The sequence below is a fragment of the Esox lucius genome, chromosome 1 (genome assembly GCF_011004845.1).
Source record: "Esox lucius isolate fEsoLuc1 chromosome 1, fEsoLuc1.pri, whole genome shotgun sequence".
Classification (NCBI taxonomy): domain Eukaryota; kingdom Metazoa; phylum Chordata; class Actinopteri; order Esociformes; family Esocidae; genus Esox; species Esox lucius.
The window spans coordinates 862853-876391 of record NC_047569.1 but is presented as its reverse complement, the minus strand read 5'-3'; the positions used below and the strand labels follow the sequence as shown (position 1 = coordinate 876391).

The 13539-nt window shown below is 39.2% G+C and overlaps 2 protein-coding genes across 3 annotated transcripts in view; both read right to left on the bottom strand.

Moving 5' to 3' along the window:
* Window positions 1-8656, bottom strand: part of LOC105009135 (sister chromatid cohesion protein PDS5 homolog B) — a 67657-nt gene extending 59001 nt beyond the window's left edge. Inside the window, exon 1 of the mRNA XM_034296808.1 lies at window positions 8558-8656. The gene's annotated coding sequence lies outside the window, so the exon portion shown is untranslated. The remainder of the gene's footprint in view (window positions 1-8557) is intronic.
* A 143-nt stretch (window positions 8657-8799) lies between these two features.
* On the bottom strand, window positions 8800-13414 carry n4bp2l2 (NEDD4 binding protein 2-like 2). 2 transcript variants are annotated; one of them, XM_020048006.2, is made up of 6 exons: window positions 13314-13414; window positions 11849-12907; window positions 11475-11599; window positions 9637-9725; window positions 9437-9513; window positions 8800-9254 (listed from the first exon to the last, which is right to left on the bottom strand). In XM_020048006.2, exons 2-6 carry the CDS (start codon window positions 12871-12873, stop codon window positions 9128-9130), a joined length of 1443 nt encoding a protein of 480 aa, XP_019903565.2. In that variant the 5' UTR covers window positions 12874-12907; window positions 13314-13414; the 3' UTR covers window positions 8800-9127. The 2 variants fall into 2 exon arrangements, with proteins under 2 accessions (XP_019903565.2, XP_010864763.2); XM_010866461.3 differs by having other exon boundaries at window positions 11849-12873.
* Between the last annotated feature and the right edge of the window lie 125 nt (window positions 13415-13539).

Sequence of the window (13539 nt, the reverse complement as noted above, 5' to 3'; positions counted from 1 at the left end):
ATATTGCAATTATGATTATGATTTGCAGTTTTCAAACACGGGTTTAGATAATCTCACTTAAAATTAGAGATCATAGCCTACATAATGTGCTATTAAACTGAATACAAATGTAATTAAAGTTCAGTGTTTTCTATTTTACACTTATTACCATTTTGAAGGTGCAGCCTGTGTCAATCGGTGTATCATTCGTTCTTTTCATATTCAATAGAGCGCAAAATCTAAAAATTTCATTTATAATACCAAAACACAAACAACAGTTTATTTTTCATACTTTTGATTTTGTTGTCTGATCAAAAATAGAAAATGAAAAAATCTTGTCACTGCCTGAACTTGATTTTGATAAATAATTTGTTAGAATTGTGTGACCCGGAAGTTACTGTCCCGCTAGCATGATTCAGTTTTGCTAGTGTGTGTAATGAACACCAGGACCAGAGTAGTGTGGGTCCAATTGCAGAAGTGCAATGGTAGTTTTTATTGTTTACGTCGCACAAGGGAGTAGGCAAGCACACAAACGATGAAGACAGGCAGAGAGTCGGAAACCGGAATATCAGTCCTTGAAGGCGAAGGCAGAGGCAGGGAGGAGCAGAGACGCGAAACCGAGAAGCAGGCAAGTAGGTCAGGATGCCGGGTGATCAATCCGTGGAGGCTATAGTACAGGACGGGAGAGACGGCAAGGATATCCAGGGGGCAGGCAGGGAGGTCGGTATTCCGGGAAGACAGTCCGTACAGGCAACGACACAGGTAGAGTAGGCAGGGAGATACACGACGGGGCGGACAAGCAGGTCAAGACGCAGGGTTCTGGAAACGAGGAGAGAGGACGGGACAAGAGGGCAGAGAACACAACAGGCTGGGAATCTACTAGGTAATAAGCGCGCGATAGAATGCTTGGCAGGTCCACTGGGAACAATACCTCACGCTGGAGGGGAGGAAGAGCACAGGTTAAATAGAGGGGTAAACAGGGCACAGGTGTTCGATATTCAGGTGATTGGGATCTGGAGTGTTGGGTGCGTTCATGCGTGCTGGGAAGTGAACTGGTGGCAGGTGCGGAGTGTGGCAGGGAGGAGTCGGACCGGGAGTGACGGGAAGACCTCACAGTGTGGGTCAAAGATTAGCGTCATGCTGGCAACATTAGAGATTCGGTAGCAACAATAAGAATTAGGGTTTCGTATTTTGCCTTGGGAAAAAAAAGTCTATAGTAAAAAATGATATTAATGATATTAAATTAATCTATTTTGCCACTTTGTTTAGTGTATATTGTAAAAATATAGATAAAAAAAGGAATATCAACATTCTAAAAAATATAAACTAATGACAAATGCTGTTTAAATGGTACTTCACATAGGCTGAATAATATTCATCCTATGTGTGCACAATGGAGCACACTGAGAAATGAAGATGGAGTAAACTATAGTTAATAAACCTTTCATGTATTAAAAATAAATGGATGAATCCTTATGATGTCATTCTTGTTAATTTGTTCGCGTTAAGTTGTTATATATGGGCTTTTATATTGCACTAAATCTAGCAACACTATACTTTACACCTCGTCCCCCATAGCAGCACATTATAATATACTGCACACAGGATGCATATTGCATCATACAGCAAAAACTTCTCTATACACAACAGTGAATGTAATGTAGGAAATGTTTTGGAGAGTGTCTACTAACAAAATAAAATGGGTTTTGGATGGGCACTGTGTACTACATCCAACAACACAATCTTTTCAACACCCTCTTCAGCCACCAAGGTAAAACCTTATAATATACTGTACATAGAAGACATATCCCTCATACAGAAAAAGCTATTCTATATGATACAGTGAATGTATTATAGGAAATGTTCAGGAGACTGTATAGAGTGAAAATATGCTAAACAAATCAAGGGTTACTATGTAATTGCAATAGTTGCAATATTTGCTGGCATTTTACTCAACCCATACCATTGGCCACAATGCAAATTTCTGTATATGAAAGACATATTGCCTCAGAGAAAAAACTATTCCACAGTTCTGGAAGAAAGAAAAAAAAGAGACCACCCCTAATTTTTCTTAAATCAGCATCTCTACATGTATGGCAGCCATTCCATTCCAGTGTCTGTTAAATTCCAACACAGGCACACCTCATTTTACTTAATGAGGTACTGATTAGGCGATTACCTGAACCAAATCTAATTTAACGAGGAAAAGTATAAAAACCACTGCTGTGGTCATCACTATCCTCTTGCAATAGGACCAGCTGGATGGCAAAACCAGTGCAAGTAGTACCTCAAAGGTTATTTGAATAAAAAAAAATTATTTTCAGCATGACAAAAGAGTTGAAACGAAAAGCTTTGAGTGAGGAAAAGAAGGGTTAAATCTGGCTTTACTTGCAGAGGGATACAGTGAGCGTCAGGTTGTTTTCTATCTCAAAGACGGCGGTTCATAAGAACCAGGTCAAGCAACAGACATTGGGGACAACAAAGCTACAGACTGGCAGAGGGCGAAAACGACTGTCCACAGACTGAGATGACCGTCCACTCATTCGAATGTCACTCAACAATCGTAGGATGACAGCAGCTGTGGTGAAGTGCATGGCGAGGACAGTTCGAAAAAAGCATGGCTGAAGTCGTGCAAAGCTAGAAAAAAAGCCCTTCATCTATTAAGAAGCAAAGAATGGAGTAAGGTCATCAGCTTCGCCCAACATCTGGTCGTCTAATGGTTAGACGGAGACCTGGAGAGGCCTACAAGCCAGTGTCTCGCACCCACTGTGAAATTTGGTGGAGGATCGGTGATGATCTGGGGATGCTTCAACATGGCTGGAATCGGGCAGATTTGTCTTTTGTGAAGGGCGCATGAATCAAGGTTATCCTGGAAGAACACCACCTTCCTTCTACTCTGACAATGTTCCCCAACTCTGAGAATTGTTTTTTCCAGCAGGACAATGTTCCATGCCACACAGCCTGGTCAATCAAGGTGTGGATGGAAGACCACCAGATCAAGACCCTGTCTTGGCCAGCCCAATCTCCAGACCTGAACCCCATTGAAAACCTCTGGAATTTGATCAAGAGGAAGACGGATGTTCACAAGCCATCAAACAAAGCAGAGCTACTTGAATTTTTGCATCAGGAGTGGCATAAAGTCACCCAACAGCAATCAGACAGACTGGTGGAGGGCATGCCAAGACACATGAAAGCTGTGATAAAAAAAATCTGGGTTATTCCACCAAATAACCGGCAATGGCCAAATATTGGGTTATTCCACCAAATAAGTTAAAACATTAGTATTTTGTTGTTGAAAAATTAATATGAATTTGTTTTCTTTGCGTTATTTGAGGTCTGAAAACAATGCATATATTTTTGGTTATTTTGACCAGTTGTTATTTTCTACAAATAAATACTCTAAATGACAATCTTTTTATTTGGAGTTTGGGAGTAATGTTGTCAGTAGTTTCTAGAATAAAACAAAACTGTTCATTTTACTCAAAAACATACCTATGAATTGTATAACCAGAGAAACTGATAATTTTGCAGAGCTGTATACGCCACAGTGAATGTATTGTAGGATGTGTTCAGGAGACTGTATAGAATGACTGATTATATGCAAAGAAATGTTGCTATGTATTTCCAATTGTTGCTGGCATTTTACTCTGCCCATACCACTGGTATGTAACTCAATGGATATGAAATATATATTGCCCTATACAGAAACAAATATTAGATACTATACTTATCAAGTGCAACACACGAAGAAGTCAATAACTTCTGGTTCGAAGAAATTAAATATAAAAATCAAGTTGGGGCCGTGACCAGTTTTTTTATTTAATATTTTTGATCTGAGCATAAAATCAAAAGTACGAAAAATAAACCGTTATTTGTGTTTTGGTATCAGATTCAAATAACAAATAGTTTTTTAATTTTCCAATTTTGGACTCTCAAATGAATATGACAAGAACGAATGACACTGACCCAACACTGAAGCTGAAACTTTTGCAGTGTTAACTAAAATAGATTATTCTAGGTATTTAAGTAATCTACTAAAATACCTACAGCACTGCAAGAAAAACAATTAAGGATGTACGATGCATGGCTGTAGCCTCGCATGAAGAGCAAATCATTCACCTTTTTGGAGCTGAAAATCCCATAAGTAGGCGGTTTGGATATTGCACATGTCAATAACGCAATTTCGATTAGATTTTGATTAATTACGCAGCCCTACCGAGGAGCTGTACACAAACCACATGTCAACGCCAAGCATAGGCTGGAGTGATGTAAAACACGCCGCCACCAGACTCTGGAGAAGTGGAAACGTGTTCTCTGGAGTGATGAATCACACATTACAATCTGGCAGTTTGATGGACGGATGTGTGTGTGGCAGATGCCAGGAGAAGGCTACCTACCGGAATGCATGGTGCCTAGAGTAAAGTTTAGGTATAATGGTATGGGGCTGTCTTTCAGGGATTCTGCTAGGCCTGTTAGTTCCAGGGAAGGGTCATCATGATGCCACAGGATACCAATACAGAGTACTGTCTCAATAAGGCTGCGATACGGTGACTGTGCTGGCCACTCCATTATAGACAGAATATCAGCTGACTGCTTCATAGTTATTGCAAAGTTTGAAGCTGTGTTTGGGTTATTGTCCTGTTGTAGGAGGAAATCCAATTAAGCACCGTCAACAGGGTATGGCATTGCGTTGCAAAATGGAGTGTAAGCCTTCAAGATCCCTTTCGCCCTGTACAAATCTTCCACTTCACCACCTACAAAGCACCCCAAGACCATCACTATGCCTCCACCATGCTTGACAGATGGCTTCAAGCACTACTCCAGCAAAAAAAAAAAATCTACACTATATTCCAGACTAATTTGATGTTATTTTAATAGGCTTTTTTTTTTTTTTTTTTTTAAACAAGAACATTTGAAAGTGACCTCAAACTTTTGAACATACACTCACCTAAAGGATTATTAGGAACACCATACTAATACTGTGTTTGACCCCCTTTCACCTTCAGAACTGCCTTAATTCTACGTGGCATTAATTCAACAAGGTGCTGAAAGCATTCTTTAGAAATGTTAGCCCAAATTGATAGGATAGCATCTTGCAGTTGATGGAGATTTGTGGGATGCACATCCAGGGCACGAAGCTCCCGTTCCACCACATCCCAAAGATGCTCTATTGGGTTGAGATCTGGTGACTGTGGGGGCCATTTCAGTACAGTGAACTCATTGTCATGTTCAAGAAACCAATTTGAAATAATTCGAGCTTTGTGACATGGTGCATTATCCTGCTGGAAGTAGCCATCAGAGGATGGGTACATGGTGGTCATAAAGGGATGGACATGGTCAGAAACAATGCTCAGGTAGGCCGTGGCATTTAAACGATGCCCAGTTGGCACTAAGGGGCCTAAAGTGTGCCAAGAAAACATCCCCCACACCATTACACCACCACCAGCCTGCACAGTGGTAACAAGGCATGATGGATCCATGTTCTCATTCTGTTTACGCCAAATTCTGACTCTACCATCTGAATGTCTCAACAGAAATCGAGACTCATCAGACCAGGCAACATTCTTCCAGTCATCAACTGTCCAATTTTGATGAGCTCGTGCAAATTGTAGCCTCTTTTTCCTATTTGTAGTGGAGTGGTACCAGGTGGGGTCTTCTGCTGTTGTAGCCCATCCGCCTCAAGGTTGTGCGTGTTGTGGCTTCACAAATGCTTTGATGCATACCTCGATTGTAACGAGTGGTTATTTCAGTCAAAGTTGCTCTTCTATCAGCTTGAATCAGTCGGCCCATTCTCCTCTGACCTCTAGCATCAACAAGGCATTTTCGCCCACAGGACTGCCAAATACTGGATGTTTTTCCCTTATCAACTATTCTTTGTAAACCCTAGAAATGGTTGTGCGTGAAAATCCCAGTAACTGAGCAGATTGTGAAATACTCAGACCGGCCCGTCTGGCACCAACAACCATGCCACGCTCAAAATTGCTTAAATCACCTTTCTTTCCCATTCTGACATTCAGTTTGGAGTTCAGGAGATTGTCTTGACCAGGACCACACCCCTAAATGCATTGAAGCAACTGCCATGCTATTGGTTGATTAGATAATTGTATTAATGAGAAATTGAACAGGTGTTCCTAATAATCCTTTAGGTAAGTGTAGTGTACTTCTGGCCATATAGTGTACAACTATGTATATTTTTTACCTTTATTTCTATAAAAACTAAAAACAATTTAATTACTAATAATCCCTAACTCCATAATCTGATATTTAATGATTTTGCTCCTCTGTTGTGCTTGCAATTTAGGCTCCACTTTATCCACAGCTATATCTTCATATAATAATTAGAGAAGAACAAAATAAGTATTTTTACATGTATGTTGCACAATAAGTTGATTAGGAATTTTCAATATGAGTCAATTTAACTCCGGTCAGCACATTTGCAAACAAAGCTACTTGGGAGCATGCCTTAATAGAACTGCAAACATATCTGGGAAGCAACGGCAAGAAAACATCTAACAAGGTATTGTAGTTTTACAGCTATAATGTAAAAAGCTAATACAAATGTATATAGACCAAGGAGTTATTACTTGGGTCCACAGCATTTAGCAAAGATCACAGACCTAGTTTTCATTAGTATGGTTGTGGTTCGGATCTGGACCATTTACTAAATGCAACAGTCGGGAAGCTGTGTAAAAAGCTGCGAGACATTTATACCCTATATTCAATAGAAAATACAGCTCCGGAAAAAACCACACTGTTATTTTCCAGAACAGCGTGCTGGGGTTACTTTTGTATCCCAAACAATTCTTCTGGCAGTTTGGGCAAAAATCTTTCTTGGTCTACCTGACCTTGGCATATTTTTAAAATATTTTTCCATCTTTATAAAGTTCCATTACCTTGTTACGCAGGTATTTTGACACTTTGCTGCTCCCCATGGCTCAGTATCTAGCCTGTTCATTGCATCCACATGATAGCTAACCAACTCATTATTTATATGCAGACACGTATTGCAATTGAAAAAGACACAGGTGTCGGAAATTCAACTTTAATTGCCATTTTCACCTGTGAGTCTGTAACAAGGCCAAACATTCAAGGGTATGTAAACTTTTGCCCAGGGCCATTTGGGTGATTTCTCTTATTATGATTTTAAAAGGAGCCAAATAACTATGTGAAAATAAATGGCTTCAGAGGATCACTATCCTTAAATAAAAGAATGTTTTTTTTGCATGATCAGTCATATTTTCTAAATAAATGCCATAATGCCACAAGGAAAATTCTATAATAGTATGTAGTGGCTTGGTTTGATTCTGGTGCAGGGACCTTAAATGTATGCAAAGCATCATAAAAACCAGCATATTATCAGGTCAACACAACTGATCTTTCCCCAATGAAGGTTATGGGTCCAGGAATGGTTAAGAAGACATGAACTACCTCTACAAAATCACAAATGAATGCAATGCATGTCTTATTTCATATACTTAATGACTACTTGATGATCTCTACTAATCCTAGGTACTAAGTAACCTTACTGGGGAGATTCTCCAAGCCACTCTGCATCAATGTCTTGTTGTTGCTTACTCTGGAGATTTTAGGCTTGGGTTTCTTTTTTGTAACAACTGCTGTAAGAAGGGTTTTATAAAATACATTTTATTTGATTGATTATTATGGTGGTAGCTTAAAGGCCAAAAACAATTTTATTTAATTATTTGTTTCCAGTAGCCCCAATATGTCCTAAAATATGGGGACCATGTTATTACTATGTTAAAACAATTCACTGTGTTAGGGTATTTGAAATAGAATATTTTAAAAGGCAATATTTTAAAAGAAATAAAAGCAATGGCAAATCTTTTTTTCTTTCTCTTTCTTACACAAGCAATCCAAAGACGAATAAGAACATGCTTTGCCTGTCCTTGCCACAAAGATGTTTAAGAAACTCCGTGTTAAATGACTTAAATGTAAATGTGCTGCAGTACCTTACCGAGGCAGCAGATACACCTCAAAGTTGGTAAGGGCTACCTGGTTGATCTGGCTAATGCCATATTTTTGTTACATTCTGGAATAATTTTGCATCCGATTGTTTTTAAATGATGGTAACATTCCGTTAGCGTATTGTAGAACCGCCCTCAACAAAAGAGGTATGCTACTGATCAGTGGCCACTCACAAATGGCTACTTTAGTTAGACAGGCAATGGCTCATTTTTAAATAGTTGTTGGCTAGTGCAAGTACAAAGCTGCAGTAGTCTTCCAACCGGAACGTTTTAACCCGCAACGTATTAATTGATGCATCTACTGCAAAAGTACACAAAATGAAGCAGTTGGCTAACTAGCTAGATAGTAAACCACACCAGCCATTAACGGTCAAATAGAAGTCAACATTACGGGACTGGCAGTAGCAGTGCAGGAGACTGATAACTGGAGCAAACTGGAGAAATGTCGTACTACTGACCAAGCTTTTCAAGTACATTATACTAGCTAGTTACAGTCAGACAAATCCAGATTGTTCACTACAGCACTCAATCGACGCTACACTTTGTAGGACCACAATACTCAAACTGATAATCGTGTTTTCATAAAATACTACCTTATTTGATGAATCGTAGCCAATCGTCTTTGCCTCATCCACTGTGAGCCTCCCCTCGGCTTCAAAATGGCGCCAATTTGTCCATTGCTGCACCAATCCAGGGTTGACCGTGGATACACGACATAAATCTTAAGTGGCATCGTAGTGGCCACTGCAGATACTTACGTAAATACAAACTCCCAAACATCTCGTTTAACATGAACTGTTCTTAATTGTTTATAACCCAAAAATATGAAAAGACACCAATTTTAAAAGTTTAGTGACAAGAATTTACAACTCAATCTACACAGATGACATCCATAAGAAAATATTTATTTAAAATTCTTCCAGTAAAAACAAAGTTTTAATTCTGTAAAATGCTGATAGTGTTTCATTTAAAAATAAAAAATGTATTACACCACTGCTTAAGAGTAATTGATTTTGGTCTAGATGTTTTTCCAAGGCAACAAGTTTTTAAAGCATTTTGCTTCATTGCAGAAAGTTCGGTATGGTAATATGCAATGTACAAATAAATACAAACACAATGCAAGAACTTGTGGTAGTCTGGTTGGTCCTTCTGTTTGTCTGCTACTATAAGGAATGTCTTGTGGGTCTAACAGGCTCCTGAGAGTTCATCACAATATCCAGGGACATGGGTAGCTCAAACCGCTCCAGCATTTGTCCTATCTTCTTCCTGGGCACACCATGCTTGTTTCTCCTGTAGGGAAAAGACAGTGTGTGTGTTGGAATATTTCTAAAAATATACTGTTTTTAAATATATCATGCGATGCATATTATATAATTATAATGAACGTTCTCGCCATGTGTAGTACATGGGCTTGATATTGTATGACAACAGTTTCTAATAATCATGGAGATTAAAATTATGGAGAGACTAACTTCTCTAATTCCATGGGATCAAATTTCCAGCTAGTGTGAGGCTCATGAAAATGAATACTGTATCCGGTTTCCATAGCCTGCATGATAAGCACAAGAGAGAATTAATTAAGTTGATAGTGTACTTCAAATGGCTAGATTTTCTTCAGCACTGAAAATTTGTCTACAACTCAGTCAGACAATGTAAATGAATAAAAACTTACCAGTTTAACATATGGCTTCATTTCCCAAGCTTGCAGATTCGTGTTATCAATTATGACTGGAGAACAGCATTTGTACATCGCTTCCTTGGCTAAAAAATACAAAGCATCGAGGCAGCATCTTTATTATAAATGAAGTAGTTTGGATTCAGCCTGCTAATTGGCTAAAAACTGTGGTATATTTATGCAGTAAGGAAAGATGGGGCATGGTATATGGCCAATTTACCACAGCTAAGAGCTGTTGGCAACCAGTTTATAATAGCAAAAGTAATCTCAAAATAATGTAACAGAGCTAAATAGTGTATCCAGGCATTGCAATATTGCATAACTGTCACAGCTCTTAGCCGTGGTATACATACCATATACCACACCCCTCATCAGAAAGCTGTTGTGTATCAAAACGTATGCTGAGGGTATGACTAAAACATTACTTTAAAAGTAACATTTAACCAGTTTATTATAGCAATAATACACAGTACCAGTCTACAGGACACACAATAGAGAAATACCCTTGAATGAGTAGGTATGACTAGGTGTCCAAACGTTTGACTGGCACTGTATCTTCACACATCTTGACATCGACTGTCAGCAGAGAATTGTGTCAATGAGGTAGGGCCTTAATCACAAATTAAATATGACAAAATTGGGAAGAAAACTTGGTAACAATATAACAGGTTGATCTTGCAGAAATGCCTCAGTTTTAAACATCTACTGTTGAAATTCCCTACCTGTTCAGAAAATACCTGAAAGTATAACAGCGCCTTGCAAAATGCTTGTGGACCGCAATTTTCAAATAGTGCTAAATTTTCTCAATGTGTTTGAGATAACGACGACTGACCCACAAGACATTCCTGAGATAACACTGTAGGACATTCAGCTTTTTGTTCTTTAGCCACTCACTATTACTTTGGCTTTGTGATTGGGATAATTTTACTGCTGAACCATGAATTTTCTCCCAAGCTTCAGGTTCTCTTGCAGAATTTTCCTATATTTTGATCCATCCACTCTTGATTTTAACACAGCCCCCAGTCCTTTCTGATGAGAAGCATGCCATTCATATGGTATGTTTTGAGCCACCCTCCATAGTTATTTCTGGCCAACCTAGAATACAGGGCAATTTTATGCAGAGCTCTTGAAAAGGTTGATATGGGTGCACAATTATCCCCTTCAAAGTGATTGTTGGGCTTTCTGTTATTTCTCTCAAACGTCATTGTTTGAGGGGCAGCCTTTTCATGGCAGTGACTGGATGGAGTAATGCAGCTTCCACTTTCTGATCCAACTGTGCTCAATGGGATACCCAAACAACAAGATAGTATGTTGTACACACTCCTAACTTGTGCATTTATATTCATTTATCTCTAAATTCAATACTGTGTTTTAATCTTCATTTTCCTTCAGATTCATAGGCTGACCTATGATCCTTCAACAGTGCAGTTTTATCTAAAACATGTGACAGCATCTTCAAAAGTTTACAGGTTGAGGCCAATGGTAACATAACTATCCTTCTTAGGCCAATTTCTTTCATTTGTTTAGAACAGGGAGCTTTCACATGACAGGAACTAAACACTTATACAAGCAACATATATATTTTTTTAAATCGTACAAATATTTCCCAATATAAAACCAATATCAACTGTCAAAGATTGAGGGTTTGTGCATATAAATAAATTATCCAACAAAACAACATTTCAATGTACCATTTCTAATTTAGTACATTTTTAGTTTGAATACTTTTTCAAGGCACAGTACTAAAACAATAGCCACAATTTTTATCACAAAATAGCCTGTCACTAGCTTATCGAAAACACTGAATAAACTTGAATGTGACGACACCTGCCTACCCCTGATTTGGTTCCAATGGTGTGCTTTCCCCAGCAAACTGGGGTCATAGAGGTAGCCATTGTCCTGGGAGAAGTAATCATCTGTACTAAGAACAAGACCACTGGAACCTGTTGACAGCAACTCCCTAGGGTAACGTACAAACAGTGGCTCAAAACGAATGCTTTTAAAACAGAAAAGTGCACACACAAGCAGTAAAAACATAGGTCTCAATTGCTGTTAATGTGCTAGGCTATTACAATAAGGCTTTACAAATACTGAGACATTCATATAGGCTAATGGTAAGTTTATCATCAACTACAAGTGTTTTAACAATTTAAACACTTGCTACAGACCTGTGTTTTTGTTTTCCAGTTGGTCCCTGATTAAAACATACCTGGCCCGTGTTGATTTCCCAGATCCTGGTGCTCCCCTCATCAGAATGAGAACCAGAGAAGAATCATAGTTATAGGTTGTATCTTTAGGTTGCTGGTGTTTATTCTCTTGCTGAGGTGGCTCAGGTCCTCTGTTAAACCTCTGCTGCCATTCAGAAGAAACTTTATGGTGATAACCCTGCTGATCATTCCAGTCTTCACACCAACCGTAACTCCCCCCATCTTGGTTAGAGTTGTGTATTGGAAAGCCATGATCACCCATGTCGAGAGACTTTGTGTACACATCAGGGACAGGGAATCTCTGGGAAGGTGGGACTTGCTGGGAACAATCTGGATTGGGATGATACTGATGGTCTGCAGGTGGTGGGAGTCTAGGGATTGGAGGTGGTGGTGGAAGGCAGTGAGGAGGTCTGAGGAACATGTGGTATGGCTGACTGTGGAAAGGTGGGGGAGGTTGCCAGTGATTTTCACAGGGTTGGAAATATGGTCCATATGAGTCTGGACCATAGTTAGGCCCTGTGGGGATTGGTCTCCAGGGATGATACGATTGCTTGTCATACCAGTGTGGGCGAGGCATGTGGTTAGGTTTATTCCAGTCATGACTTGCATTGAACCCATCTCTCGCTGTTGGTGGGTTGTGAGTGTTTACAGCAATGTTTCCATCAACACTGTCTTTCAGTTCACTGCCTTCAATGCAGTATTTGGGCTCAATCTCCTCAAGCTCTTTGTAGAATTCATTCAGTGTCTCTTCAATGTTATGTTTGGGACGTCTCATTACTGTTTTGGGTTTCAGAGGTCTCTGGACTGCCTTAGGAGGACGACATACAGGTCCAATAAAGGCAGTGCTGCTGGTACCCAGCTTTTTAATAAGTGTCGGTCTGTCTCTTATGCTTGAACCTCCATTAATTCTCACTGGCAGCATAGATCCTGTTGCAGAGGCTCGATTTATCTCCACTTTTGAACACTCCAGCAATTTTCCATTTGTTACAGTGGGAGATGTTGCAGAGTAGATATTTCCAAGAGACATCTAGATGGTGGATGAAAACCCTTGAGTCATAACGCTATAAAGGTAGGTATAGAGGAACTCAATAAACGAAATCCAAGCCACTGCTGTCTGAACATAATCCGTTTTGAGATAGCTAATACCTGGTCGCTAACTAGCCAGTGAAGCTGAATCGGCAAAAAGTGCGATACTATTTAAAAAAGCAATATTAGTGCACTCTATTAAGCAGCAACCCCTAACCCAAATTTAACAAACAAAAAAACGTATCAAATAACATAGCTAGCTATCCAACGTTAACGGAGTTAGCTAGCCAAATTACGTGTTAAAAATATATCGTTAATAGCCAACTCTACTAGCCGGCCGCCAAGCCAACAACATGATCTGCCAAAGCAATGCTTATCGCGCGTTAAGATACAATTCTGGTGTCTATAAATATTTAGTGAATTATTTAGTTTGCGACTTACCATAAATTGTCCTAATCGAATAAAGCATTACATGTTATACAATTTTGAATTAGCTAGGTAGGATTTTGTTTTCGGAAGTGAGTCCATCTTCGGGAGCATTTGCGCTGCACTGCCACCTACTGTTGTGGCTGTTTGATCACACCAGTAAAAACTGGTAAATTACACAGAACATAATTTCTAACAGTATAACTTTAAAATGTACACTTTAAAGACAAAAGCTCTAACA